Source organism: Chlamydotis macqueenii, chromosome 17 (genome assembly GCF_036417535.1).
Source record: "Chlamydotis macqueenii isolate bChlMac1 chromosome 17, bChlMac1.mat, whole genome shotgun sequence".
NCBI classification, from domain to species: domain Eukaryota; kingdom Metazoa; phylum Chordata; class Aves; order Otidiformes; family Otididae; genus Chlamydotis; species Chlamydotis macqueenii.
The window spans coordinates 9,261,300-9,287,783 of NC_141572.1; the positions used below are offsets into that span (position 1 = coordinate 9,261,300).

Genomic DNA, 26,484 nt, shown 5'->3' on the forward strand with positions numbered 1-26,484 from the left:
ATGCCCCTGTTCAAAAGGGATCAGGCAAACCAGACCTTCCAGCCATACCATCTGCATAGCACTTCACAATAATACAGACTCAGTCTTTTTGGCAAGGATTTGAGTTTAGCACTTAATCATTATGCAATATCAGACTCTTTCCAGAAAACCCCAAAGCACTCAGCAATCTTCTCCCCACCCTGGAATACATCTGAAATCAAAAGTGGGTATTTCACATATTTGGATATTACCACATTTCGTTATCCTACTGCTTACTCTCCAGCTCTTATCTATGAAGGTATTTACACCATACTTCTCTTTTCCCAAAATATCTGAAAACATCTTTATATCTATGCTTTATGAAAGGGAAAATATTTTAAAGGTATTTTTAAAGAAAATCAGTAAGTACATATTTATCCAAAAAAAAGAGTGAAAACATTGATTTTAACATAAATTATCTATAAAGTTACTTATTTTTCTCAGCACAAAGATAAGTAAGGGTGCAAAAGAGCAATTGGAGGAGAGACTGTGGTTTCAATAGCAGAGCTGATCCTTTAAAGTTCTTGTAAAACTAGAACCTGAGAGATGCTCAAGATAAGTTGTGATAGAACAAAAAGATTAATATCAAGGTATATTTAAGTTTGTTGGCAGTTTGGTTGTTAACTACTGTGTTAATTACAAGCTCTCTGGTTTCTCTGGAAACAGCGAGTTCAATAAAATACAGCAAATACATCTGATGGGAATTCTGGAGGTCAAAATCATCCTTCTTCCTAAATTGCAAAATCAGTTAACAAGTGTGAGAGAAACTTTCCTAAGGCCAAGTTCTAGGGGAGGATTCACTTCAACACGCTGACAGGATCATACTGCAATTGCAGTTCTGACTGTGCATATTAGCCAACAAATTGTGCTAAAAGTCTATCAATCAGTATCTCAAAGGTAACAAAAAAGAAATTCAAAATTCTTTCCTGAAAGCAATCTGTCAAACGGTATTATTTCCATAGCAGCTGCAGAAACGTAATTTAGCTTGTTCCAAAGAAACAGCAGGACTTCCACATATGAAGATCTCATTCAAATCCTTCTCAAATTTATTCACATTCAGTATTTCAGACCAACTAACTTTCTTTAGTTCAAACTAAATCACAACAAGAGCACATGGACGCTTAGTTAAATCTGCAAAGCTCCCCTGCTTAACACATTTAGTGTCCAAGATGTATTCCAGATTAGCAATGCAAAGTATCTACAACACACCATTTCACTTGGACGCACATGAGCATGCTCAAAACTCTGTTTACTTATGTATCCATGGCTGCAAATTTAGCCTGGGACAAACCATGGTCCAATTTGTTTTTATAAATATCATATCCAGTATTGCCAGAAGCTGGGAAACACAGGGAATTCTGGTGCCATTACCGGCTAACCGTTAATGCATCCTATTAGCCCTCAGATACTGATTTCACAGCAAATCCAGTACCTAGGAACTGGAGAAAGACCTCTGAATATATCTGGATCATTTGCCATCCTGTGCTCTGCAAACAACTACTATGGACAAGCCTGTTAGACTTAGGATTTATTTTTCTTATTGAGTATCAGTTCAAAGTATGCCATGTGTTTAAATATGATTTGTAAGTTGCAGAAAAAATTGAGCTCCTGTGAAGAAAACAGTAATAGTAATTTACACCACATAAGGTTTCCTGCATCAAACAGCCATTTTCACAAGCAGTCAGAGTTTGGCCATATGATATCATATGATAACAAAGTCACCCCGAAAACTTGGGGGCTTCAGTTCAGACTGAAATATTTAACCAGCTGCATAATTACCAGCTCCTGTCTGGGGAAGTGAGGGCTTTATATCAGACACTGCTATCGCATACATTGCATGGTCAGCCACACAGTTCTCAGTGTTTAGATTTCCAGCTCTGGGAAAATATATCTTAGTATGGAAGCTGGAAGACATCATGTGAAGACTCCTCTATCTGCAAGACTTGGAATCATGACAGTAAGAAACCTGAGTTTTAATTACTTTTCTCCCCCTTAACTACTTAACTCAAAGATCACAGTGCACGTACCAGTAAAGCCATCAACATCTGCCTGAATAGGAATCTAGGGAATAAGTTTATTCCTTAGGAGATGACTTTTTTTTTTTTAAAATATAAACAGGAAGACTGAAGGTTCAAATAAAGGCAACAAAAAAATCTCCTTATTTTAGGCTTGGAATGTTGGCAGCTGCCACAAGGTCATAAGGGATAATATAATCCATTTTATTCAAGCTTTACATTCCAGAAGACCAGCAATCACAACTAGAGTATTAAACTGAAGTATTAAGCAACAAGATTCCTCATATCCTTCTACTTTTTATTCCTGTATTTAAAAGAAGTAGTGTGCCAGAAGAGCTGCATTCTGAAGAAAATGTTAATACTTGCTACAAGTTGTTTTTTTTCCTTCATTCACTCTGATTCCACCTAATACATCATATATGACATCAACAGAGTCTGTGTTCAGTATATGGAACCAGTTTGTCCAAAATTTTGTTTGGTTCTTTGAAAAAAATTGCTATAAATTCAGCATCCTACATACCCCAAAACACCCTAACTTTTGTTTATATATAGTCAAATTAATTTTCTGAGAAGCAGTTGCTAACAGAAACAAAGCCAGATGATCCAAAAATAAGGCACTGAAGATGAACATTTACAGGTCTTCAAACCAGCTGGAAAGGTAACATCTGTATAGATCCTTTTTTCTAGTCTACCCAGAACACCACTCAATTTTTTCTATAAGTATGGTAAAAAGCAAGTCCAAAGTGCAAAATTAACAACCATCATTGTGAAAATCTTATATAAGAGAAGTAAACAAGTCAGAAAAGTCATACCTGATGCATCCAGATGTTAAGCATCTTAATCATCACCAGGCTTCATCCTCATTTGTGCTTGCATCTGTGCAATCATCTCCTGCATGCGGCGCAGCTGTAAGAGAAAGACCCACACATTTAAAACAATTTCATGAGGAATCCAAAATCCATGAAACTTCCAGGAATCTTTTTCTTGGATGGCAGAACGCAGATCCAATCTGCCTCTTTATAAATTGGAAATGTTAGATTAATTCACGTGACTGAATACTTTTTTCCCCATCTCAGATTCTTTCATGCATTACATCTAACTTTCACAGAAGATTTGTAAGAATACTTATAATGAAAATTAAGCAATAAAATCAAAATCTTTCGAAGCTTGCAGACCTGTGAAGTAACATTTAATCTATTATAGAGAAAACATGCCCTTTATGTGTGTACAGAGATACACAGCTTGAGTGATTTGAAGCAGCTTTGTTCTGATACAAGTGCTCAAAGGATAACATCATGTATGAATACTTATCCTGTGGCTAACCAGATGCTGTTGCTAAAAGTTTGCAGAGTTAATAGTCATACACGCAGACAGAATTTTAAAAACTACTTCAAAAGCAAACAAAGATGTTTACAAAATTTGGAAAGACAGACTAAACATATTAAGCATCAATATTTTTTACATCTACACAATGACCTTTCCTGGAAATAACTGTTTTCTTAAAGGCATTTTCTTAATACACTTATAGGTTAATTTCCATCTCATAAAAGGCCAGTTATACATAATGCTTTAAAAAAAAAAAAAAAAAAAAAAAAAAAGTAAAATGTTCCTAAGAAAGAATAAGAAACACTAAGACAGATTTTCAAAACGTATATGCAAATACTTCTAATTTGGCTTTCAAATGAGTAGGTATTTCCTTCCAGATGCAGGTGGCAAAGCTCCACACACACAATTCCAAGTGTCCTATCTTACAAACTGGAAAAGAAATAGGCTGCATTTCCCTGCACGTTGTATAAAATACCAGTCCATCTCAAACTGAAGAGTATGTAATAATCTCAGGCTTGTATATCAAGTTTTCATTATTCTAATAATAATTGTGTAGGTTTTAAAAAAGCACTGCTATGTTTAAACAAGTACATTGTATTTTCATCCAGTCAACTGGATGAAAACTGTCACAGCTATTGTGATACTAGTTACTCCACCACAGTCAACACAAATGAATCTGTGATAAATGCCTCACTAGATGTATGTAGTGTTGAGCTATTTGGATTTAAAAAAAAAAAAAATACACAAAAAAACCTGAAAGAAATATCACAGAAAAATTAACTGCAGGTGTTTGTATCACTTTTTCCTGCTTGGCCTCAGATACAGATTTGGGAAAGGGCAAGAAATTGAAGTGCAGAGCTTGCAGCACAGCCTGAGATAACACAGGTTGCCTAAAACGAGCTGGCTTACATGCTGGTACCTGTCCTCTTACTGCAGCACCACAGCATTCAGTACAGGCTAATTCAGGTTCCTGTGACTGCAGCACACACACCCTGACAAAAGGAGATTCACACAGGAACACCGAGATACAGCTAAGTCTGTAATGGTTATTATACACTCATCTTCCTGATAAACACGTAAAATAAAAAGCTTCTGATCAAAAAGATGCCATAATGCTGCAGGGAGAAGGGAAAAAAAAGCAGGAAGTCTCAGAAATGAGAGTTGCATTGATTCCATGGTCCGAGAAAAAAGAAAAGTCTCAAAGATCAACTTGTAAAAATGTAAGACACCTGGTCTTTTGAACTGCCTCTCTGCAGATTTACCATTAGAACAAAACTAGCTTTTTGGAAGCTCGCCTACTTGAGCTTTCCCAAGAGCTCTCCAAGCTGAGCCACGAAACATTCCCAAAATAGAAACCATTCAGTAATCACAGGGGAAGATACTGCTGCACATGTATTACAGTGATTGCTCAAACGCAGCATTCTGCTAATAGCCAACATCATATTTTAAGACTTAAATACAGCATCGAGTCTTGCCTTTTCTTAACCTTAATTGACAAAAATATGCCCACACCATGAAAGAAATCAGATGCTGCACATTAACTCAAATGTAAGGTATGACAAAAGCACCAGGAGACCTAGTCTGCTCTAACATTAAGATTGGAAGAACATTTTCCTTCTCCACTTTCATGTGTGGTTTTTGAGATCTACTAGTGGAATGTTAGGCTCATCTAGTAGCTAAATAATGGCAAGTTTCTGAGGCTACTTCAGCATAATTCAGTAGAAAAACCTTCAGGCACAAAGCCTGTTAAAAAATAACTAGGTACACTGTTGTCTCCTATGGCAAAGAAAATAAAAATAAAAAGGTACTCAAGTATACTTATCTTCTTCACTGCATCCTTGGCTGCATCAGCATTTTGGTTTGGTTTTTATTGTGTATCTGATATGCAAAAAATCCAGAATGGTCGCTTTCTGCAGTAAAACTGTGGCTTCTCAAGAGCTCTAAGCAAACTCATGACTATCAGTTTTGTAACAGTGTTCTTAGTAGACAACCTATGAGTAATGATAGACACTACACACTCAAATCTAGCTGCATAACTACAGGGCTAAAGTTAGAGTTAATAACTGAACTTAGGGAAAATGCACACAAGTATCTTGGGGATAAAATAGCTTGCACAACAAGAATCTTGTCAGCTTAAGTGTAAAATTAAAATTAAAACTAAAAAAGAAGAATCAAGCTGTACTGTACTCAACGTGGTAACAATGTCGGTCTCTTCCACGATTCCTCTTCAAGTAGAGGACATGACAGAAGAACCATTCCTACACACTACAATGCAAGCTAACAACAACTCCTGTGCCTTCACCTTGCTAGACATACTGCATAGACAGAAACAGTCTCTACTCTTAACAAAGGTGAATGTAAAAGATCACACAAAAGACTGAAATTGATGTCATATCAACATCTGTTGTACCCTTTGCTGTTGGGGATTGCAAGCATCAAGGGCATACCACGACTTTGATCTTGCTCAGCAGTAAACCCTCTCACTTGTAAGAGCAGCATTAACATATCCTGCAGTGAACCTGCATTCATCCCCTAAAGAAAGTATACTACAACATGACAGCATAGGGTCAATGCACATTGTGAAAAGGAACCTAGGAAACAATGTCTGGAAATCTGTTAAAACAAACAATTCCTGTGAATTCCCAGATAACAAAAAGCAAAAGAGTAAACAACCTTGGTATAAACTCCACTTAGTTTACTTACCATGTCAGGACTAAAATTCACCTCAAATTATCATGTAATTACTGGATAATGACTACACCTAACTACTGTAGGAACATAGAAAGCAAACAAACATTTAAAATGAGAGTTAAGGTTACAGAGTTAAAAGTGAACTGTACAGCTTCCTAATGGCTTCCACGCCATTAACAGAAACCACAGATACACAGCTTTGCTGTACCTACAAGATTTCACCTGTAGTATTTTTTTACCCAGAGTACCAACAACTATTACTCCTGTCTGAACAAGGTGAGTGGCTTTTCAGTGACAACTCTACAGACACCACAGGAAAAGAAGTGTTCACAAATGAACAGTATCTACTTCTCCCTGACACGCTTCCCTCCCCACACCAAGTATGATTATTTCTGCCTGTGCCTTTACATAAGAAAGTTTGTAAGGGAAGAGGATGCAAGAATACGGCAAGATGGAAAGCTGTGGACAGTGGATTTTCCATTACACCAGGATGTTCCTATGACAGCTGCTGTTGATTAAAAATACTCCCAATACCAAAGAGTACAACTAATCTTGTTAGCTGAAGACAAGAAATATACTCTTGACAAAGTTACTATATTAGAAAAGGGGCTACCGTCAAGATAAATGTCTTTCATGGTACACACTGACATTTTAAATGGCAGAAGTCACTACGGCCACAGCCATCACACTACATGGGTAGCAATCATTGTTCCTTCAATGAACAACTCAAAAGGATAAAAACCCCAATCACTCAAAAAACCCGAAACAAAACAGTTGTTCTTCATTCCATCCCCAAGAGACTCCCATTGTTAATTGCTTACTACAGGTTTTCTTCTCATTATGTTCTCCCAGGACTGAGACTACATCACTTCACAGAGGAAGGCTGAGGCATTCTACATAAAGCATGTCTCCTCCCACCTCCACAACACAAATTAAACCTTAGAGCTGTTTTTATTTCCCTCGGGTCTGCAGGCCTTCATCAGCAGTCATACTGTCTCTCCACATAAGAGTTTGCACCTTATCTTTCAAGAAAGCACTTACACAAATACCTGCAATACCAGGCAGCTCCCTGCACATGCACGCCTTCACCACATCCTCGCCAGTGGGCAGGGCTGCTGCTAGACTCCAGCCTGGCAGGCCCGCCACTGCAGGCTGTCCCTCCCATACTAAACCAAGGTTCTTCACCTCATCTGATGAAGCTTTAAAAACATTCAAAAAGTTGAAGGACAGAGAGAAAACAATTTCAACATTGTGATTAATTCTACTCTATTCAGCCCATTGCTGACCAACTCCACTGAAGACAGTGGAGTGAAGGGATCTGCCCAAAGCCTCAGGCTAGCTCACTGCAGGGGGGGGGGGGGGGGGGGGGTGGGAAGAAGAAGGAAAAAAAAAAATCAGAGGACGTTTGTTCCTTACTGTTTCATGTAATCATGGCCTTAACATTTCTCTGGAACCATCATCTCTCAAAGCTTTGAAAGATCTTTATTATGAGGTATTTTCAGAGTAGGAAGAGTATGGCACAACACTACAAACTCTTAAGTTTGTGTGCACAACGTCAAAATAATCTGAGCTGCATTATATTTACAGTAAGGAACATGGATACCTTTCTTTTTATTTTCACTTCCCAGCTCAGAAAAACAGGTCATCACTTGCAAATGAGCAAAAAGTGCAACCAGACTGGGCAATAAATCCAAAATGACAGATTAGCAATTCCAAATTGCTGAACTGAGGACCACATCCTTTGGCATAATAAAAGATCATTTAGCAAAAATGATGCCTTGATAAAGATGATGCTGGCACTAGCCCAAGCATTCATTCCTTCCAAGGTTATATAAACCTCACAGAACTGTAAATAGAACTTCGGGCACCGTTACTGATGGGAATGCAAAACAGGAGGGGAAATGGATATTTGTTTTCTCTGCAAAGGCCATGGAATGCAAGCCCATTTCCTCTGTGCCTCTTTCCTCCCCAGACTCTTCCCAGTCTGAACCTGAGGGATGATACGGAGATGAAGGGATTTCATACCGGCTTATCTACAGAAGATTCAGCAAAGCCTCTTGATCTCTTTGGGACAATAGAATGCAGAAGTTAAAAACCTATTTGTTTTTTCAAGTTCTAACCTAATCCTCTGCAACTTTAGCAGCAGTTATTCAGAGATGATTACTCCCAGAGGAAACTTTCAGAGAAAGTTTCTTATCCTCCAAGAAATTTGAGACTTCATCCCTTTAGCCATATTATATTAAAAAATCCATTACATACAAATATATCTAAAAATACTATTTATACAGTCACACAAGAGTGGTCAGAATAGATCAGTATGTAATGTGACTGCCATATCAACAGTCTGCAGGGGAAACGGTTATAGGAGTATTTTTTCAGACATAAGTCTTAAGAAAAGTATTTCTACAACGATACCCGAGTTTCTACTTAACTATTAGACACGTATAATTTGTATAGCGCAAATAACAGGAGAAATAGCTATGACAAATTCTGTAGCTCTACTGCCTGAAACTTGGAAGCATTAAGAAAGAAAAAAAAAAAAAAACCAAAAAACCAAACACAAAACATTTCCAAACAATCCTCTTGACATTTTCAAAGCATCTAGTACTCCTGGCTATCAGCTGATGGTCTACCGCTATTTTGCGCATGCATCAGTAAATTCGAGGCAGTTCATTTGTGTACAGAACACTTGCAGAAGTTTCAGTCTCGTAAGTGCATGCCATCAAGCGTGCTCATGCTGCTGAAGTCATACAGTGCTAAAGATGCAGTTCATTTAATCTCCAGTAATTCATATTATTAAATACTAGTTATGGTGGCAATCAGCTCCTTTCCTTTTAGGAATTTTTTTTTCTATTCATGTCAATATGCCAGGGTTAGCCAATAGCTAAGGAGGGTTAGCTATTTTTAAATATGGCTGCTATAAAAGAAATACACTGACGGAACAAACTAAATTCCAAAAATTTCTATGTACAGGAGTCTGAATCTTTCAGTTCAGAAACACACAAAATTGCTTGTAGTTTTTTTATTTGTTACTCCAAATCACTGCATATACACATTGATCTTTTAAATCATGCCTTCCTCCATTTATGGACTTGGATCCAAGCTGAATTGGATAACAGAAGGATAAACAGAAAAAACACTAACTTCCAATTGGCAGCAGGTCTGAAGTTTTCACAATGCAAGCAGCCATAAGCATTGGCAGTGTATTACTTGAATTTAAATACTAGGCTAAAAATCTCTCAGTCTTTAGAACTTTAGCATAAAAATATTATGTTGAAAGGCCTAATAGTAACTTGAAACCAGAATAAGAAATTGGAGACTGAAAACATCAAATCCATAAGTTGACTGGTACAACAGAAACACTATGAATTTTGCTGCAAGTCAAGATTAAGATACAAAAACATGCACATTAATTATATCACGGGATTTTTAAGACTCAACCACCTTTTTCTAGTCCATAGCCACAAGACATAAGAAGTTTACTGGCAACATGCTTGTAATAAATCATGCACACCTGAAAGGACATGAAACTATTAGTCTACCTGAACATCTTAAGTTTAAAGCAGCTTATGTAGCCAACAAACATAAATTGATTTCAATACTTAAAAAATAGCAATTGTCCTTATGGAAAATTACCATACATACTGGAAGGGATAAATAGCCTGCCTACAACCAAGAGTTCACGTGCTACCTACTATCCACAGTATGCAAGTGACTATAAACCAAACACTTCGTACGGGCACTTTGTATGTTCAGCTTAGGTCTGTCATTTTTCACAACTCTAATCTTACACTCTGTAGGCAGTAGTTGAGGTAGAATACTGAAAATGGAACATAGCATGCCCTATTAAAGAACAACTGTTTTAGAAGGTCCTTCTTACCTCAGCCTCTTTCTGCTGGAGGATTCTATCCTTGTCTACCACTTCTTCTTCAACGGGCCTATTAAATAAAAGAAGGCATTGACAGGAGAAGAAACAGAAGTAAAAAATCTCCAAGAACAGATTCAGGACTCGTATTTCAGCTAATATAACAACAATTAAAAAGTCTACATGCTTTTGCGCAGTGGATACTACGACATTGTTAAACCCATGCTTCCCTTTTGTAAAAGGCTATCTTTACCTCATAGACTCCTGTTACTCACTGTCCAATTTTTAAAATTCTATTTCTTCACTGCTATGGGGATTTTTTTTCCATTTACTCTAATCAAAGGATTCCCTCCACTATCTAGAGATGGTACAAAAATCAACCATTAAAAAAAAAAGCTATGTAGGCTATTTCCTTTCTTCTTTAAGATCAAAATGTTTGGCTGAATACTTAAAGAACAAGTGAAATAGGGACAAGAATAAGTTGCTATTAAAAAAAGAAGCAGCACAGGTAGATGTGGATTTTTACATGAAGTTGCCAAGGACAGAAGCCTTACCGGGGGGGGGGGGGGGGGGGGGGGGGGGGGGGGGCGGGGTGAAGGAAAATAAATAAATAAATACCTGGAGAAGTAACATCCTGCCTAATCAGATCAGCTGGGGCCTATTTAAATGTGCTCGCTAGAGTTTATTTTTCCCAAGTAGATATCATTAAATAAAAAAAACCTATCTTGCTTGCAGCCCACTACTTCTTTATGCACATTCCAATTAAAAGCAAAGAGGAAAGGGGACAGATACAAGAATAGTTGTTTGTAAGCAAGGCACTTCACTACATATTACTCCTCTTCAAGAGCACTATTTCATACAAACTTCAGAAACTCCATAGATTGAAATCTCATGAGAAGTAATTAGTTACAGGTGGGATTAGTTAGGAGTAAGAGCAAGTCCACTGCCACAGTGGAAAAAGAAGAGACTCACAAGCAGCAGAGCCGAAAGGCACGCACATACTTACTTGCCAGTTCGTTTTAGCCTCTCCGAACGGAAGTTCTCATAGTGCAAATCTTGGGTCACCTCCTGCAGGTCCTGCATGTGCGTTCTAGAACATACAAAGGGCTATTGAACGCTTTGTCCTTCTTGTCAAAGGGAAGAAAAACACCCTTTTATGTTTGATTTTTGTTTTATATAATGGATGTATTTACTGGAAAAATAATCCTTACAAACTAAGCCTGCCATAAAGTTAGCCAGAACACTGCTTTCATGTTTACTGGTCTTTTAATTCATACTTAAGTGCCTTCCCACCAATATTCTTCAAAGACCCAAAGTATGCTCTCCTCCTTTTGTTCACTAATTACTTTATAGGAGTTGTTTATACCAGTCTTTGCAGTGTTAAGAACCTTGCGAAGAAAGTTATTCAGAAAGATACTTTAATTCTCAAAATATTTTTGACTCTTAAGTGCTATTAAGTATAATTTGTAACTGAGAAGTAGGTGGAGCGCCTTCGCTCACGTAACAGCTGACATTGCGTAACAATTTTCAATTGCAAAAAAAAAAAAAACCCAAAAGGAAAAAAACACTTGCTGCCAATGACCAGCAGAGGGCAATCCCTGCCCAGTAGAGACTGAAATCAGAAATGCACAACAGAATTATATTTTCAACAAAAGCAAGACATCATTAAAACAAACAATCACTTACAACACAAGCAGAATATCCACATCAGCTAAAACCATAAAGGGGTAAGGGATGATATTTAACATAGGATTTGCTATATTGCCAAGAAAACTGAGCTCTGCCTTTAGAATACTCTTCACAGTTTAAACAATCACTTTCAGCAATATCTTAAAAGCCTCTCTGCCCCACCCACTGCACTGTAAGAAAACTTCAGTTTATATGTAAAGCCATCAAATCAGTTCTCATAAGGCATAAAAACTGTCATATCTATCTGACAACATAAAACACAAAGTATTTTCTGAAGTCAGAGATCAGAGGATTACAGCAGCAAAACAAGCTCGGGGAGGTGGACACACAATAAAAAGTCACTCTACTCTGCCATCACAGCTACTTTCAAATTAAGGAGTTAATATTCTTCTAACTCTCTAGTCACTGTACCAGTTACGTCACCACAGGAGATGGGATAATTTTACCATTACTCACACCAGCATTGTGCGCAGCTTAAGGAAATCATTGTGCTCTGGATTTTCAACTTCAACAACTCCCCAGGGATACAGACGACCTCTGATTTTTTTCCCTTTCACCTCAATAAGTTGATTGGATCCAATAACAGCAAAGGGAATGCTAGCCTAGTTGAGACAGAGCAAAACAAGTTACTGTTTTGATTTCTGACTAGTTACCTTTTTGTGTTTTGTTTTTCTTTTAAAAGAAAGCACAGAGATATTTATGTAACATATAGGAGAGAGGGAGAAGAAATGTTGACAAATTCACTCTACTAAGATCTTTCTACATCAGGAAACTAATAAATCCTATTCCAGACAATGCAACCTCTCATTATTAACACCTGTAGTTTTGTTAGAATCAGTTTGTCTTAACAGAGGCACAAAAGGAAATGATGCTTTGCTTTAGGAACACTTGACTGTTGTTAAAGTTCAGTTTGGGCATAACGTGTCATCTGACACAGCATCATACATGGAAAATAGCCAACAGAAACACTTCAGATACAGATTAAAGTAGCTAGAGAGAGAATTTCAGATATATTCTTCAAGCACCTTCACAAATATCACAGCACAGAGGAAATTACTTCAGTAAAACCTTTATTATCTGCCCTAACAAGAGGAAAGTTGCTAATTAGTACAGTAACTATAACACACACATTCTCTCTCTTCACTTGCTTATTAAAAGGTTTGAGTCAGAAAAAGAGAGTATAAATCACAGTCCTTGGTGAAGAGTTGCTTAGATTTAAAATAAAAAAGAAAAGTCACAACACAGGACATTTGGAATTCTGATGAAGCAAAGACTGGAATAAAAACTATTATAATTCAGAGTCAACATCCAAAGAAAACTTGAATTTTTGACACATTATAAAGGAATAAAGTACCCTTAAGCATACTGTAGGCTTGAAGAACTATTGCAGTAAAATAATAACTTAGGAGTGAAACTTGCCTTTAAAACTCTGGTTTGTTCTTTAAACTCCTCATCTTCATCAGAATCTGCATCAGGGAGCTGATAAATCCTAATGCCATGTTCAGAGATCTCATCCAGAACCTGAAGTTTACAAAAAAAGGAAGAATAATAAATTCTTATTTCATTGAAGAGGTATTAACTTAAAAATATATACACAATTTACTAGCTTGCCACGTCTAAAAAACTCAGCATGTTTAAGTAGTTTGACAATGCTTAGGAAAAAAAATCATTAGCAGAAATTGCTATTACTTATGCTTTGAGTTTATGTACTACCAAATTAGTTTCCATCCCACAAGACTATTTTACATGTCATTAACTTCATTCTACCTATGAAGAAAAAAAACTAGCATTTTTAATTTTTTCTTCATTCAGAGACTTGAACCTCAAATCCATAAATATCCCAGAAAGAACAGTTCAAGGTATAAAAGCACTCAGCAAGTAACCTATATGTTTTGAAATGTAAGAAAGGAATAATACTACGTGGGAAATCAATTACATCCTTAAAATGAAGAAGAGATGCCTACACTACACCTCATTAGTTTTTAAAGATTTTACTTTACTATTGCAAAAAAAAAAAAAAAAAAAAAAAAGCAGCATAAAAACATTGCTGAGATTTGCTAACCAGAGAGCTTACTAACAGACATTTTTTAAAGCCAAAACATTTGCTAAAATCACCTCTGAATTAAACTGTTTGTAATCCATCCATGATACAATCTGCAAAATCAGATATGGCTAAACATGAACAGCAGCTCATCTGTCCACTCAAAGAGAAACAGACTCACTGACTAAATTTTGACATTCCTAATGTATGTTTCTTTGCATTTGACCTTAACTAGCATATTTTGTTAAGAAACACAAAACAGAAATAAAGATTTAAAAGAAATAAACCAAGATGCAATCAAGGCCTTCAGACAACAATCTGTAGTTGTACTTGGGGAATAAACATCAGAATTAGAATACAAATTTGCTATGAATCTTACCTGCGTAACTAATAAAATATTAGTAACACAATCCACTCTTGCACAGCGCTTTTCGAAGACTAACAAATAGGCACTTGATTCAATGTCCAAAGTGCCAAATAACACAGGCTTAAAAGTTTAAGAAAGGCACAAAAGATAAATGCATTTTTAGAAAACATAGCAAGTAAGTCATTAAGAAAACCCAGAAGATTTACATAGAGCCAGAAACAGAAGGAGACAAAACCAAAGTGAAATTAATATGAAAAAAATAAGTAAAAGCAATGAATTCATAGAAGGGGTTCATTAGTTACAGCATCAAAATCATGCAGCTCATGTCAGAGCATATTTTTGTGTATTTGATATGTACAAAAATTTAAAAGACAGTGCCTATTGTCTCTTGAATCAAAAAGACAGAAGTTTATTTCCACTTAAACTGGAGAAAGTTATTCAGAACCCATTAAGAGAAAAAACATCCATAAACAGTTTTCTGTACTGTCACTAATGTCTGAGATTAACATTAAAAATACACTATCTGTATTCCTGTACACATTCTTTTCCTAATGAAATCACAGCAGGAGTAAGCAGCTAGCATAATTCCAGACCTTTGGCAGTTTCAAAAGGTGGTACAAGTCAATCCTCTCTTCAAAACTGAAGAGAATGCTTCTACTGCCATCTTATTAAAAATATTTAAGTCAGAAATCCCATCAAATGCACTGCCAAGATTTTTGTTCACTAAAGAAAGTGCGGTAGTATGAGGACAGCACAAAGAATGCTGAGATTCCACAGTAACTCTCTTCGAAGAGATCTTGGATGTCTCCGCAGAAAAAGGAAATCTTCCTAGGTTAGTATTCCATAATGACTTGCAACTGCAACCCCACAACTGGCACCTGAACCAGCAGCAGCACTGCTGCAGTAATGAACTCTTACAGTAGGCAAAGTCTGGCAAAATTAGGGGGGTGTTGATGTAATCATAAAAATATTCACAAAAGCCTATGTAAGGACTTGTGCTGATGTTACCACATATATAACGAGACATTAACTTGGTAATACAAACCAAGGAGACTCCAAATGGATGAGAGGTCTTAATGAGCCTTCCCATAGTATTGTCGGGTCCCTCAATCCTCTGCCGAGATGGCAGCCGATAGCTACGGTATAAATAAAGCTTGTCCAACTAGAGCTTGATTATTAAACAGCTCTTAACATAAAACAATCCCTCACACCATGAGAAGAGGAATGACCATGTATGAACCACAGTTATTCCCATGACAATGTTCTCCTGCCAGGTATGTAAACATCCCCTGTGCTCACACATGCGCACACTCTGAATAAAATTCTATGAGCTCTCATCAACACAGAGAGCACTATTTTTAAAAGAAAAAAGAAATTTGGAAATAAGTGTTGCCAAAAAGCAATTAACAGTTACAGTTGCACAATTACATTTTAATCAATACATATTATTACTGTTTTGCAAAATGGAAGATAACTAATGGTCACCAAATGATAATAGAACATGCACAGCTGGGATAGGTGGGGCAGTGCTGCTGTGCAATGCCTTTAAGGAGCTGCATAAAACAAGAAAGTACATTTAACCTGGCTGAGATTTTAAAGATAAAATGCAAGTGAAACAATAACGGGAAAGCTGACAACATGGGGTGCCAGAATAATATATTACAGCTGTAAAACCTAGTGTTTTCCTGAAAGGAAAAAGAATTGCAATAAAAACAAACTGTATTTTATGGTCCTAACAATGAACAGCATTTTGCTTCTTTAAATCTGAATTTTATTGGCCTCAGAGGGTTCTATGTTCCTAAAGATTAGCCTTCCCATGGGAAATTAAAAAAAAAAAAAGTCAAAATATTAGTTCCCCTCTCATGAAGTCATTCTTTTGAGCAGGTTTCCTTAGCAGCCTTGCATGGCACAGCTTGTGAAACTGCCTTGCATTTCTTCCCACTCAAGACTTTTAAAAAACAACTTTGAATTCCAGAAAGACCAAACAGGAATTACTCCAAGCTGGGTTTCCTTTGCAAGCACCACAAGCCAATCTTGCTGCTTAGTCCAAAGCGGCAAAACAAAAACATTTGACTTTAGATTGATAGCCAAATGGCAGAAACATCTAAAAAAAATAAGGCTTCAGGCTGCGTCAGCAGAGCAGGATTTTGATTCTTACTCTTGATTAGAGATTCTGTTAGCCAAGATGCTTTGAGTTAGAACAATATACAGTAGCTAGACTTTCAAAGCTTTGGAACCACATTATACAGTTTAGAATAAACTCCGTTTGTAGAGTGACCTTTGCTAGCAGTACAAAAATAATGAAGACTTGCTTACCTGTTTCCTAACCACTCCTTCAGACCACAGCATAAGCGCCATTCACGCCGTTACATTTAGTCAATGTATAAATGAGCTGTTCATACATGTAATTGAAGACTGTTTTAAAGACCAGTTAAAAGCAACTTTTCTCAAACTAGAAAGAACTAGACCTAGATTAGCACTGAACATGGTCAAGAGAGGCTGCCTTTAATTAATCAGTTAATCACAGGATCTGTAAAGTGGGATTCATCTCCATCTTCCACAATAAACATACATCATAAACCCTCAATCTAACATCACTTACAGGACTGTACTGAAAAAGAAGCAATTCCAAATTCACACTGCGAAACACGTTTGCTTGCACTATTGCCATGTTTCAGCTAAAATCTGGTGTTAACGATACACAGAAGCAAGTGTCAAATAGCATGTGCACCATGCTGTGCTTGATCCTAAGAGAGGTCACTGAGCAGCAGATAAAAGTAGCACTGAAGAAAGACTCCCAAAACAATTACAGCAAGTATTGAAGCCTGGTAAGAGTATGTTCCTCTCCATTTCACCTAAGAACTGCTTTTGTGAAAGATTACTGTAGCTAAAACCTATTTTATATCAGTTTATTTTATGTATTGGAAAAATAAAGCAGAACATTCAGATTCCCAGTGAATTATATTACCAAATAATTGACAAATGTCTGCTTCAAATCTGTCAACATCGTTCTGCTACCAAATACTGAACCAAGAAATAAGTACCTATGAAAGCTGAGCCTGAAGTACACTGCTGAAAGATCAAATACAGTTTATTTACAAAAAGCAGCAGCTCCACAAACAATATTACTATCAGATAAGTATCTTTCACAAGTCAGTACAGCCATCGAAAAAGATACAGTAAAACCAGCACAAGCAGCCACATCTCTGCTTTGTTATTTCCTTATGAATTCTTTCAATTTGCTCACAGTACCTGTCATGTCCTCATAGCATTTGTGGAAGAACAAAATAAAAGCTCAAGAGTCTGGACAGAATTTTTAGAGGTCCTTTCAAACCTCAATGAATGACCTTTTTTTTTCCTTCCCCCTTTCACCTAGTTCATCATAAAGCTGGTCACTTTTATATAAATACCTTCAGTGAGTGTTTGCATTACAGACAAGGTTCATACAGTCACAACTGTCCCCACTTCAAAATTCCTCAGATATAGAGAGTTTATTCCATTTCTTGGGCAAGTTTTCTTACATCACTGAGCTTTATACAAACACAACAGCAATGCCAGCAGTACTTAACCTTGCCAAATGATAGTTGCTTACATACCTACAGAAACTACAGTCACACTTTTGATTGCAGCACTGGTTCACCAAAAAAAAAAAAAAAACCCCAAACAAATGCTCTGAATTTACGTTGAGTTCAGCTAACTCAACTTCAGCTAACATGTAAGCATGATTTTAACTATACTATTTTCCCAGTTAAATAAAGTTGTACTCCCTCCTCAAGAAAACAGAAAAACACCCCGACACAAAAGCCCTTGGAATAAAGATACAATAATAATTCTAAAGGAGTACTGGAAGCCAGAGGATCACAATCAAAACGTCTTTCATGCCCTCTATGAAAATCAAAAAGAGGTAATGTAAAATGATATTAAGATGTAATATAAAAGATTAAGATATAATCTTACCATGAAAAAAAGCCTGCATACTCTAGTGCAATATAGTATCTCTATACTACTCAAGGCATAACTTAAACTTGTAAAAATTCACAGGCTTTGTAGGGTTCAAATCTCCTAGACTTCACAACCTGAAAAAGGCTCGTGATCTCAATAAATTTTACTGAACCACCTTTCAGCATAATACAATCTCACCACCTTCTCATTTATTTCTTTAAGAAAGCGCACAAAGTCATTCTTAATCAAAGAGGACAAACTAGGAAAGATGAAGTATTTACATTCATTGGCCAGAATATTCTATGATGAGATTAAATGGAAGTTAGATTTAAAGTGAAAGACTTGTGTAATCATAAATATGCACTTTATTCCTGGAGAATTCAATACAGTGTCATATATGGCAGAGGCTAGCGTGTCTTGGAAAGGTTTGAAAAAAAAAAAAAAAAATTCCAAGTAAGTATCTCTTCCAATGAGAAAAGATTTATTTCAGTACCACTGTCTGGAAAGCCCTTCTCCAATGCAGCCCTGAGTACGTCCTGGTATTTCACATGAACAGATAACCTAGTAGAAAACACGTATACTAGAGAACATACATTGTTCCATAACAAAGGAGCTACAAAGAGCATGCCGCTATTACAACAGCCCAACTGTCCTGGCTCTATATTGGTGTTTTAGTTTGTATCATGGGTGCACTATTAAGCAAGTTTCCAATCACCCCGACCTAACCACACTTTGCTACAAACCATGCAGCACAGAGTACACAAACCAAGTTTCTTTTGGATGAAACTAAACCTGAAGATACATTCTCAGAACGTATCTAATGCACTCCCCACCACTCATTGACGTTCAGCCCACTGGACTAAATGAGAGCTAGTCTGAAACACCCACACTACATGCATTTCAGGATGACTTGAGCCCTCATTACCAACTGTTTCGCTCAAAACCTGCTCTATTGCAGTGTGCTGCTTGCTGAGATAGACGAAGCCAAGAACAGCCAGATTCTCGGCAAGTGCAACTGGTAAAGCACATCGGACTTCAGTGAAGACTTCCCACCTCACACTTCCTGAAGATTAGGTCCTTGGCCAATATCATTCACCCCTCTTCAGTTTGAATTTTGAACTTTATATTTGGCTTTAACATTGTATGGGTTGCATTTTTCTCATGATCAAGTGTTAGACCTACTCTTCTCTTCAGCCTCTCTCTCTCCTTCAGCGTCAGTGTGTCAGCCTTGGCAATCACAGGGACAATGTTGACTTTTCCATGAAGAGCCTTCATGAATTCTACATCTAATGGTTTTAGCCTGCCAACAAGTGGAAAAAAAAAAGGAGAAGAAAAAAAGGGGTGTTTTTGTGGTTTCGTTTGTTTGTTTTGAACAGAGCAAATGTATTAAAAATTATTTATTTCAAGTATCTACATAAAGAGTACTTCCAGAATAAACCAAGTCAGAGCACTTGCTTATCAGCTTGGTTGTGTAAAGGTTGAACTGCAATTAAAATTGTCACTATGAGATAAATCGGGTATCATAACCTCTCATGTTTCCAAATGATAAACAACATAATACTGACTGCTTCAAAACAATATTAAATGCCAAAAAGGGGACAAAGCAGAGGAGAGCACTAATCCCCAAAAATGATTTTAATTGCAATGACTAACTCAACAGTGTAGGAAGTAACTCAACTAACATTAAAGTTAAGTTTCAAGTTCAAGTAATGAATAGACTTATGAACACAATATAACGTCCTAAATTACAAGAGCTCAAAAGCTTTTTCTTACCCATGCCCAAAGGGAGAGATGAAGTAAAAACAGCAATGGACTCTGTTGTCTATAATGTGGCGCCTGTTCAGGCCGCTCTCATCATGAAGGTATCTTTCAAACTGGTTGTCAATGTACTGGATAATTGTTTTGAAGCTGTGGTGCGGGGGAGGCAGGGGTGGAGAAAGAGAGGCATTTTAGAACAGGTTTAAAATAATTTAAAGATAATTTTGAAAAGATAAGAACAGGAGGAGGAGAATCACACTTTTAATAACATTTCTGCTACAAAAATTCAACTTCCTAGCACTGTATCTACTATGAAGGAAAAGTATTTTGATAACACAAAAAGACATTTTCATAGCAACCACCAAGTGTCTATTTATGCCTAGAGCTACTTTCAAGTGTTACTCTGTCCACTGGATAAAAAGTTCAAGTGCAAGCTCAGAAAGAAAGCACTCAGTGCTGAAACAACACAGGAACAGAAGACTGACGATTTTTCTGCTTTTTTTCTGGGGGTAGGGGGTGAGGTTTTGTTTTTAAACCAGCTGACAAATGACATATCCCGGATATCCTCTTGATTTACACCCCTGACTCTAGAGCTATAGGTTTCTATAGTTACCTATTCAAATCCTCGTCTTCTAGTCTGTTTGAATTAAGTACAAATACATTTGCAAGTCATGCACTAAAGCATCACATGATTTATTAAGCTATTTTGGTTACCTTACAGAATACTTTTCTGTTGGCAAAGAAAAATAATTCCTACTTAGTTCAAGGCAATTTAAAATATGCCCTGCAAAGAAGTAAAGGAACACAAAATTTGATCATATAGATTAATCGGATACAAAGAGCAGCGACTAGAGAGAGAAAAAAAGAACACAATGCATTACCAAGAAGATTGTTTTAAGATATTCCAGAGCATGTAGACACCTGCAAACAACATTAATATAAAGTGTCCTTTTATATTAAGTACTGCAGGGGAAGGGAAATGAACACAATGATGAAGATAAGATTAGGCAGATGATTGTGTGTCATGAACATATCTTAAACTACTTGGGGAAAAACTGAGCAGAAATCTTAACCTGAAAAATAGTATTTCTACCGTTGAGAAAGTGCAAGTTTGTCTAGAGAAATTTCAGGAGGAAATAGACACACACAAGAAAATAATTCGTAACCTGGAAAATTAACACATTGAATCATGGCAAACACTGTGACAGACTAAGCTCAACCCTGCACTGTGTGGCTGTAATGAATATAATGAAAGAAAGTAACAAGAATGATAGAAGAGATCCTGGAGGGAATTTGATTTTCCAAAGCTGAGTAAGCTTTTTGATCAAGGAAGAATAAATCCACAGCAGACTATATATACACATATTTATATCTTTGCAAGATTTGCACTGTCCTAAGTCATACTACAGAAGATGATACAGCAAAACATGGAATTTACTGGGTTTTAACCTTAGTGCTGCTCAACTCTAAAAACTAGCATCTTAATATCTAAATCTGTTGAAAAAGGACAACATGGTTTATGTTCTGTTGATTTTAGATACTCTCCAATCAGCTGGTGAAAGGTAACGAAACTGAAGACACATGAATATTAGGACAGAAACCAAGCACAAACAATGGGAAAGCAACTATTACACATTTCTCTGGCAATGCAATTAGTTTACGTGCAGTTTTCTAGCTCTAACAGCTATAATTTTCCCCATAACTACGGTGTTAGTGTCCTGTACCTCCTGACTTCCGGGAAACACCTGGCTTATACCACTGTGCTACCATTACTTCAGAGATAGCACATCCTGTATTGTAACAGCAAACAACACAACCATCGCATTGAAGGCCATTGGGGGAAAATGAACAATATTACCAAGCTGCCAAAAACCACAAAATACCACTTCACATAAACCACTAAAAAAAGAAAGTTAGAAGCAGTCAGAAAGCAGTTGTCAGAGAATGACCTGCAACCGAGACAAAACGAGGCATATGATCAGCAATATCTAAGCAGTTAATCTGTAAACAGGTTTTGTCAACCATCTTTTTGAGACCAGATTTTATCTCAAATCTGTGCATGAAGCAATTTTTTTTTTCTGCCCTCCTTACATGTTTTATCTTCTTTCTGATGAAAGATGTCACTTTAAGGACATGCTTCTCTCACGATCCCAATGTCTTTATGCATGGAAGAGCCGTTCTATGCCTCCAACCTCCCACCATAAAGAATTTAGCTATTCTCCAAACACAGGCCTAAAATGACACCAAGAGCAGACCTAGGTGTAATTTGATTCTAGAATACAAAACTCCGGCTAGGACTAAAGCTTCACAAAGAAGCTAAAAAATATCACTACGGTTAACTGTGGTTAGCATCCACTTTTTCTTACAGGATGTTTTAAGTACAACAGCATTTGGAAAATAAAAAATAATCTACTTTAGAAAACGCGTTGTACTAAGTCTATAGTAACTTATTTCACAATCGAACATTGTTACTCTTCCAATCTAGGAGACGACTCTAGACAAAGTCCTGAAAATACATCATCTGTACTAGCACTTCCGTAATGGAACACACACAAAAATTGACCCCAGCTCCCATCCCTGAAAGTAAAACTCTAAAATTAAGCCCTTTCATCAACGCAAAGACAGAAACCAAAAGCCATCCAGAAACCTACTCAAGAGAAAGATATGTGAAACAAGATCAGCAATTGCTCCCTCCTAGGGACGTCATGTCAGTTTGACTTACCTCTGTTCAAAAATAGCCTTAGTAAAATTCATCACCCTGAAAAACAGGTAGTCTGCAAAAATTGCAGCTTTCCCAAAAAAAGTGCTTTATAAAATTTGGATCAAGATCAGCACCATCTACTGGTTCACTATAACTGCAGTAAATGTTCCTGAACACAAACATAAGTTCAAGAACATGAACTTGCTGCTTCCTCTGAACTAACAAGGAAGGAAGGTAGTTGCACCGGGTTAATCTTGACTGCAGCTTGAAACAAAGAGTCTATCCATCCGAGTCCCTATGACATCCTGTAAAGACTAACAGACTTTGTCAAAATGAAACTCATCACAGCTCAAACAAAAGTTTTCTTCATGTGACATAAGAAAATGAGTCCAGAGAGACAATTAACATTAACTGCATCTTTTAGTTTTGTAGTATGTAAGTACTATTTGTTCCCATAATGTATTCTGATGTTTAAGATTTGTCACAGAAAACTAAATATAAACTATTAAATTGTTCTACTGGTCTGAATCATCGTGGAATGACTATTTAGCAAGACTCCAAAAAGAAAGGGGAAAAATCTGAACACGTAGGTATCTAAGAAACATCTTAGCAGAATAAACAAAGAGCATTAGAACACAATCAACAGGAAGAGCTCTCTCTAACACAATACACAGGCTGCAGAGCTCTTCGCTCCAGCGGAAGGAAGCTCTAGTCAACAGTGCACAAAACAAGCAGGACCACGCTGCAGTCCAGAAAGATGTCTTACTGTTATTCTAAAAGTTCAATTTTTTTCAACTCAATGAAGGAGGAAAAGAGAGAGGAAAATAAAAATCCCACTGCAGCATCACTTCCAAACTTTTATTTAGTTTATTACATAACTTCACTGCCTTCATTTTTGCTGTTTCTATAGTACACCATAGAAAGAAAAGAAAGACCATGTCTGGTAACACTATTCTTCAGATGCTGCAGATACCATAGCATTCCATCAAGAAAAGCTCACAAAACATTCTATCAGCATTATAGATGTTTATTTTATCAGTTATTTGCCTCCTTCCTGATCTTTAACTGACACTGAAGAACTCAAAACAACCAGTATTAGCTTTATGCTCCCTTTCTCTGCACAGTGACACTTTGTTTGCCTTAGGATTACCAACACCACTACCACAAAAAAAAAGTCAAAAAAAAAAAAAAAATAACTGCTAAGCTAAGTAAGTATTGTTAGCACTTCTTTAAAGACCACCAAGTGGAAATTCAAAGTTTAGCTTCTAGTTGCACTGGAATAATTCAGGCGTCCTAGTAAGCACATTAATATATTTCACCTCTATTTAAAAAATGTTATCACAAGATCAGTTTTCCATAGTTAAAGAAAAGCGCACGACGATGATGATTTGGAAATTACATCTATGAACAAACTTATTAATTCTAATTTTGCTACAAACTCTCCAGTTCCTTCATAGCTATTTTACCATTTTTTTCTTCATTATCTTTATGCTAAAGCAATCACGTATGTTGTCCAGTGTATCTGCAGACAATTATTTCAGTCATTAAAAGATTATCAGTGATATTTAGGCCAGAAAGCTAAGTAGTGACTCATCATTAAAAAAAAAAAAAAAAAAAAAAAAACCTCTATCCAGATTGCCAGTAGCACATATAAAGGACAGTGAATGAAAAGTACTGTCTTAAAACATTGAAACCAGATGGGCCAGAGACAAACAAAAAATTTCCCTTCACCAGGATTCTGGCCTATCAGAGCAGCTATGGAGTCAAAAAGTTGACTGTATTTGTCACAAAGAACCTTACTGGAGGAAAGGCCATTGATTTCGAGGGAGTATCATAGACAGCCTGGAGAATACTAACCAAGCCTTTAAAGACATATAAAAGTGTTTAGAAAATTGAAACAAATTTGTACAAAGTTTTACTAGGGATGTGTATTTCAGGCAACAAAAATTATAAGAGAAGCTTGATTTGATAGTTCACACAAACTAAGTGATTATGTCACTGATGATACAAAGATGAGCACTCAATGCAGAAGTGCTTAGAAAACTGTGCTTAACTGCAAGGACTCAGAAGAGACTCTCTATCATGAATTCAAGATAAGACTCCATTAGTGTTAAGAATAATGAACCTGTTGCTTTCTTTTAGTACTTCAAAGTTATCCAAAGACACCAGCTGAATCGCTTAAGTTCAGAGAGACAGACACACTAGAATAGTGTTAGCATAACATACAAGTTCTATCAAGCAAAACAGCATTTACACACATACCAGTCCTGGCTGTTAATGGCATCTCCGTATCCCGGTGTGTCAACTACCGTTAAACGCAGTTTCACCCCTCGCTCCTCTATCTCTACTGTAGAAGCTTCGATTTGAACTGTTCTCTCTATTTTCTCTAAAACAAAGGAACATTTTGATTGTTATTATGCCTACCAATTGCTCCAGAAACCCCTGCAGGAGAGAGCAAGAGTAGGAAATGCAATCTGAGATGTATTGTAACCTATATGACATGAAATATTTTAAAGAAGAACAAAAAAAAAAAAACCAGAAAAAACCAACGTACCTAGTAAAAATTTAACACTTTGTTTACTTACAAAAATGCGAAGTAATGAACTGAAAAAAGGGGGATTTACTCACGACAATACACAAAAATAAAAAATTATAGTACTCAGAAGCACACTAGATTCTTTGTCAAAATGTATTTACACCTCCAATCAGGATGTAAGGCATTACAGGTAGAAAACATTAGAGGAAATGGGGTTTAGGTATACTGACACCTAAAAGGTTTGGATTTGTTTGGTTTGGGATTTTTTTAAATAACAATTGATGAAGAAAGATCAAAAGTTGAGTCTTTGAAGGGATATTTAAATGGGAAAACGACAGCTCAAAAAAAAGAATTTGGAGGATTAAAATACGTCTAGGCAGCATGAAGAAAGCGCGTCATGGATGATGTTATCATCAAAATGAAGCACTGTTAACTGAAAGAACATGAAATTTCATAGGGGGTGTGCTGGAGGAACAGCAAAACCACATTTACCTGCAGCTCCAGGAATATAACGTTCTGGATAAAGATCAGTCAGGAACAGGCTGTTAATTAAAGTGGATTTTCCCAAGCCCGACTCACCTGCAAACAAAAAAAATTCAGGTTATTAAGCACATAAGCCTTTTACTCCAGGCTTTTTAAAACATCTCCTTTTTCTCCAAGCCCACATTAAGGAGGAAAAATAATTTGTTCATCAGGATCCACCCTAGTTTTTGAGATAAAAACATCAAAGGTTCAGCTAAGCACTTTAAAAACACAGGAAAAACAAGCCTCTAGTGTTTTCATAAACATTACATGAAAATGCTAAGTTTACTGTAACAGATTTCATAATAAAAGCTAAAAGGTCATACAGCACTTTGACTATAGATCTAGAGATAGTTAGGTTACTTCAGGGAAATAAAAGCTTTTTTTCATTTAAATTCACGAAATCAGGAGCTTTAACATTCTTACTGAAAATTTCTGAGCACTTTAAGGTTTTCCTAAGCTAGAAATTGAACCTGGAACACTTTTAGGAGGGAGAATGAATAAAGCAACCCTAAACTAAGAGTTAAGCTTTACATCCGCATAGTTGAGCCATATACGCCCTATGAAACATGACACGGAAAATTGTAATAAAATTATTCAAAGTTTACCTGAGAAGTTCCATAATTCTAGAACTTTAGCTCATACAAATTTTGTCCTATATCAAAGCAATAAAGTCAAACCTGTAAATGCAATTACTAAATCTGAATTTTAAAAAGTCACTTTTCTCCTAACTCAAGGAATCAGAGTCAGCATTCAGAGCAACTGTCCATGTTTAGATGCTACTAAACTAATCTTAGAGATAAGCTATCTGTATTTATCATCAGAAGCTACATGAAATAAAAAACTCTACACTTATCACAAATTACCTATTTATTTTACAGATATTGCTGAACTCTTTGTCACCAAATAATCCCAGAAGGTACTTCAAAGAATAAGAAGGAAGTGTTATGCATCTCTTCTCATTTTCATTTTCCAATAATATGCAATTCCAAGGTAAATGCTACAAAAAGGTG

At 36.5% G+C, this 26,484-nt stretch overlaps 1 protein-coding gene across 3 annotated transcripts in view; it reads right to left on the reverse strand.

Moving 5' to 3' along the window:
* Positions 1-26,484, reverse strand: part of LOC104480437 (septin-2) — a 40,204-nt gene that overhangs the window by 6,465 nt on the left and 7,255 nt on the right. For all 3 annotated transcript variants that reach the window (XM_086761640.1, XM_086761639.1, XM_086761641.1), the window contains exons 4-12: positions 25,442-25,528; positions 24,676-24,799; positions 19,728-19,862; positions 19,137-19,254; positions 13,024-13,125; positions 12,061-12,206; positions 10,922-11,005; positions 9,931-9,988; positions 2,846-2,939 (exon numbers count right to left, since the gene is read on the reverse strand). In XM_086761640.1, coding sequence (XP_086617766.1) covers positions 2,871-2,939; positions 9,931-9,988; positions 10,922-11,005; positions 12,061-12,206; positions 13,024-13,125; positions 19,137-19,254; positions 19,728-19,862; positions 24,676-24,799; positions 25,442-25,528 — 923 coding nt within the window. In that variant the 3' untranslated portion in view covers positions 2,846-2,870. The remainder of the gene's footprint in view (positions 1-2,845; positions 2,940-9,930; positions 9,989-10,921; positions 11,006-12,060; positions 12,207-13,023; positions 13,126-19,136; positions 19,255-19,727; positions 19,863-24,675; positions 24,800-25,441; positions 25,529-26,484) is intronic.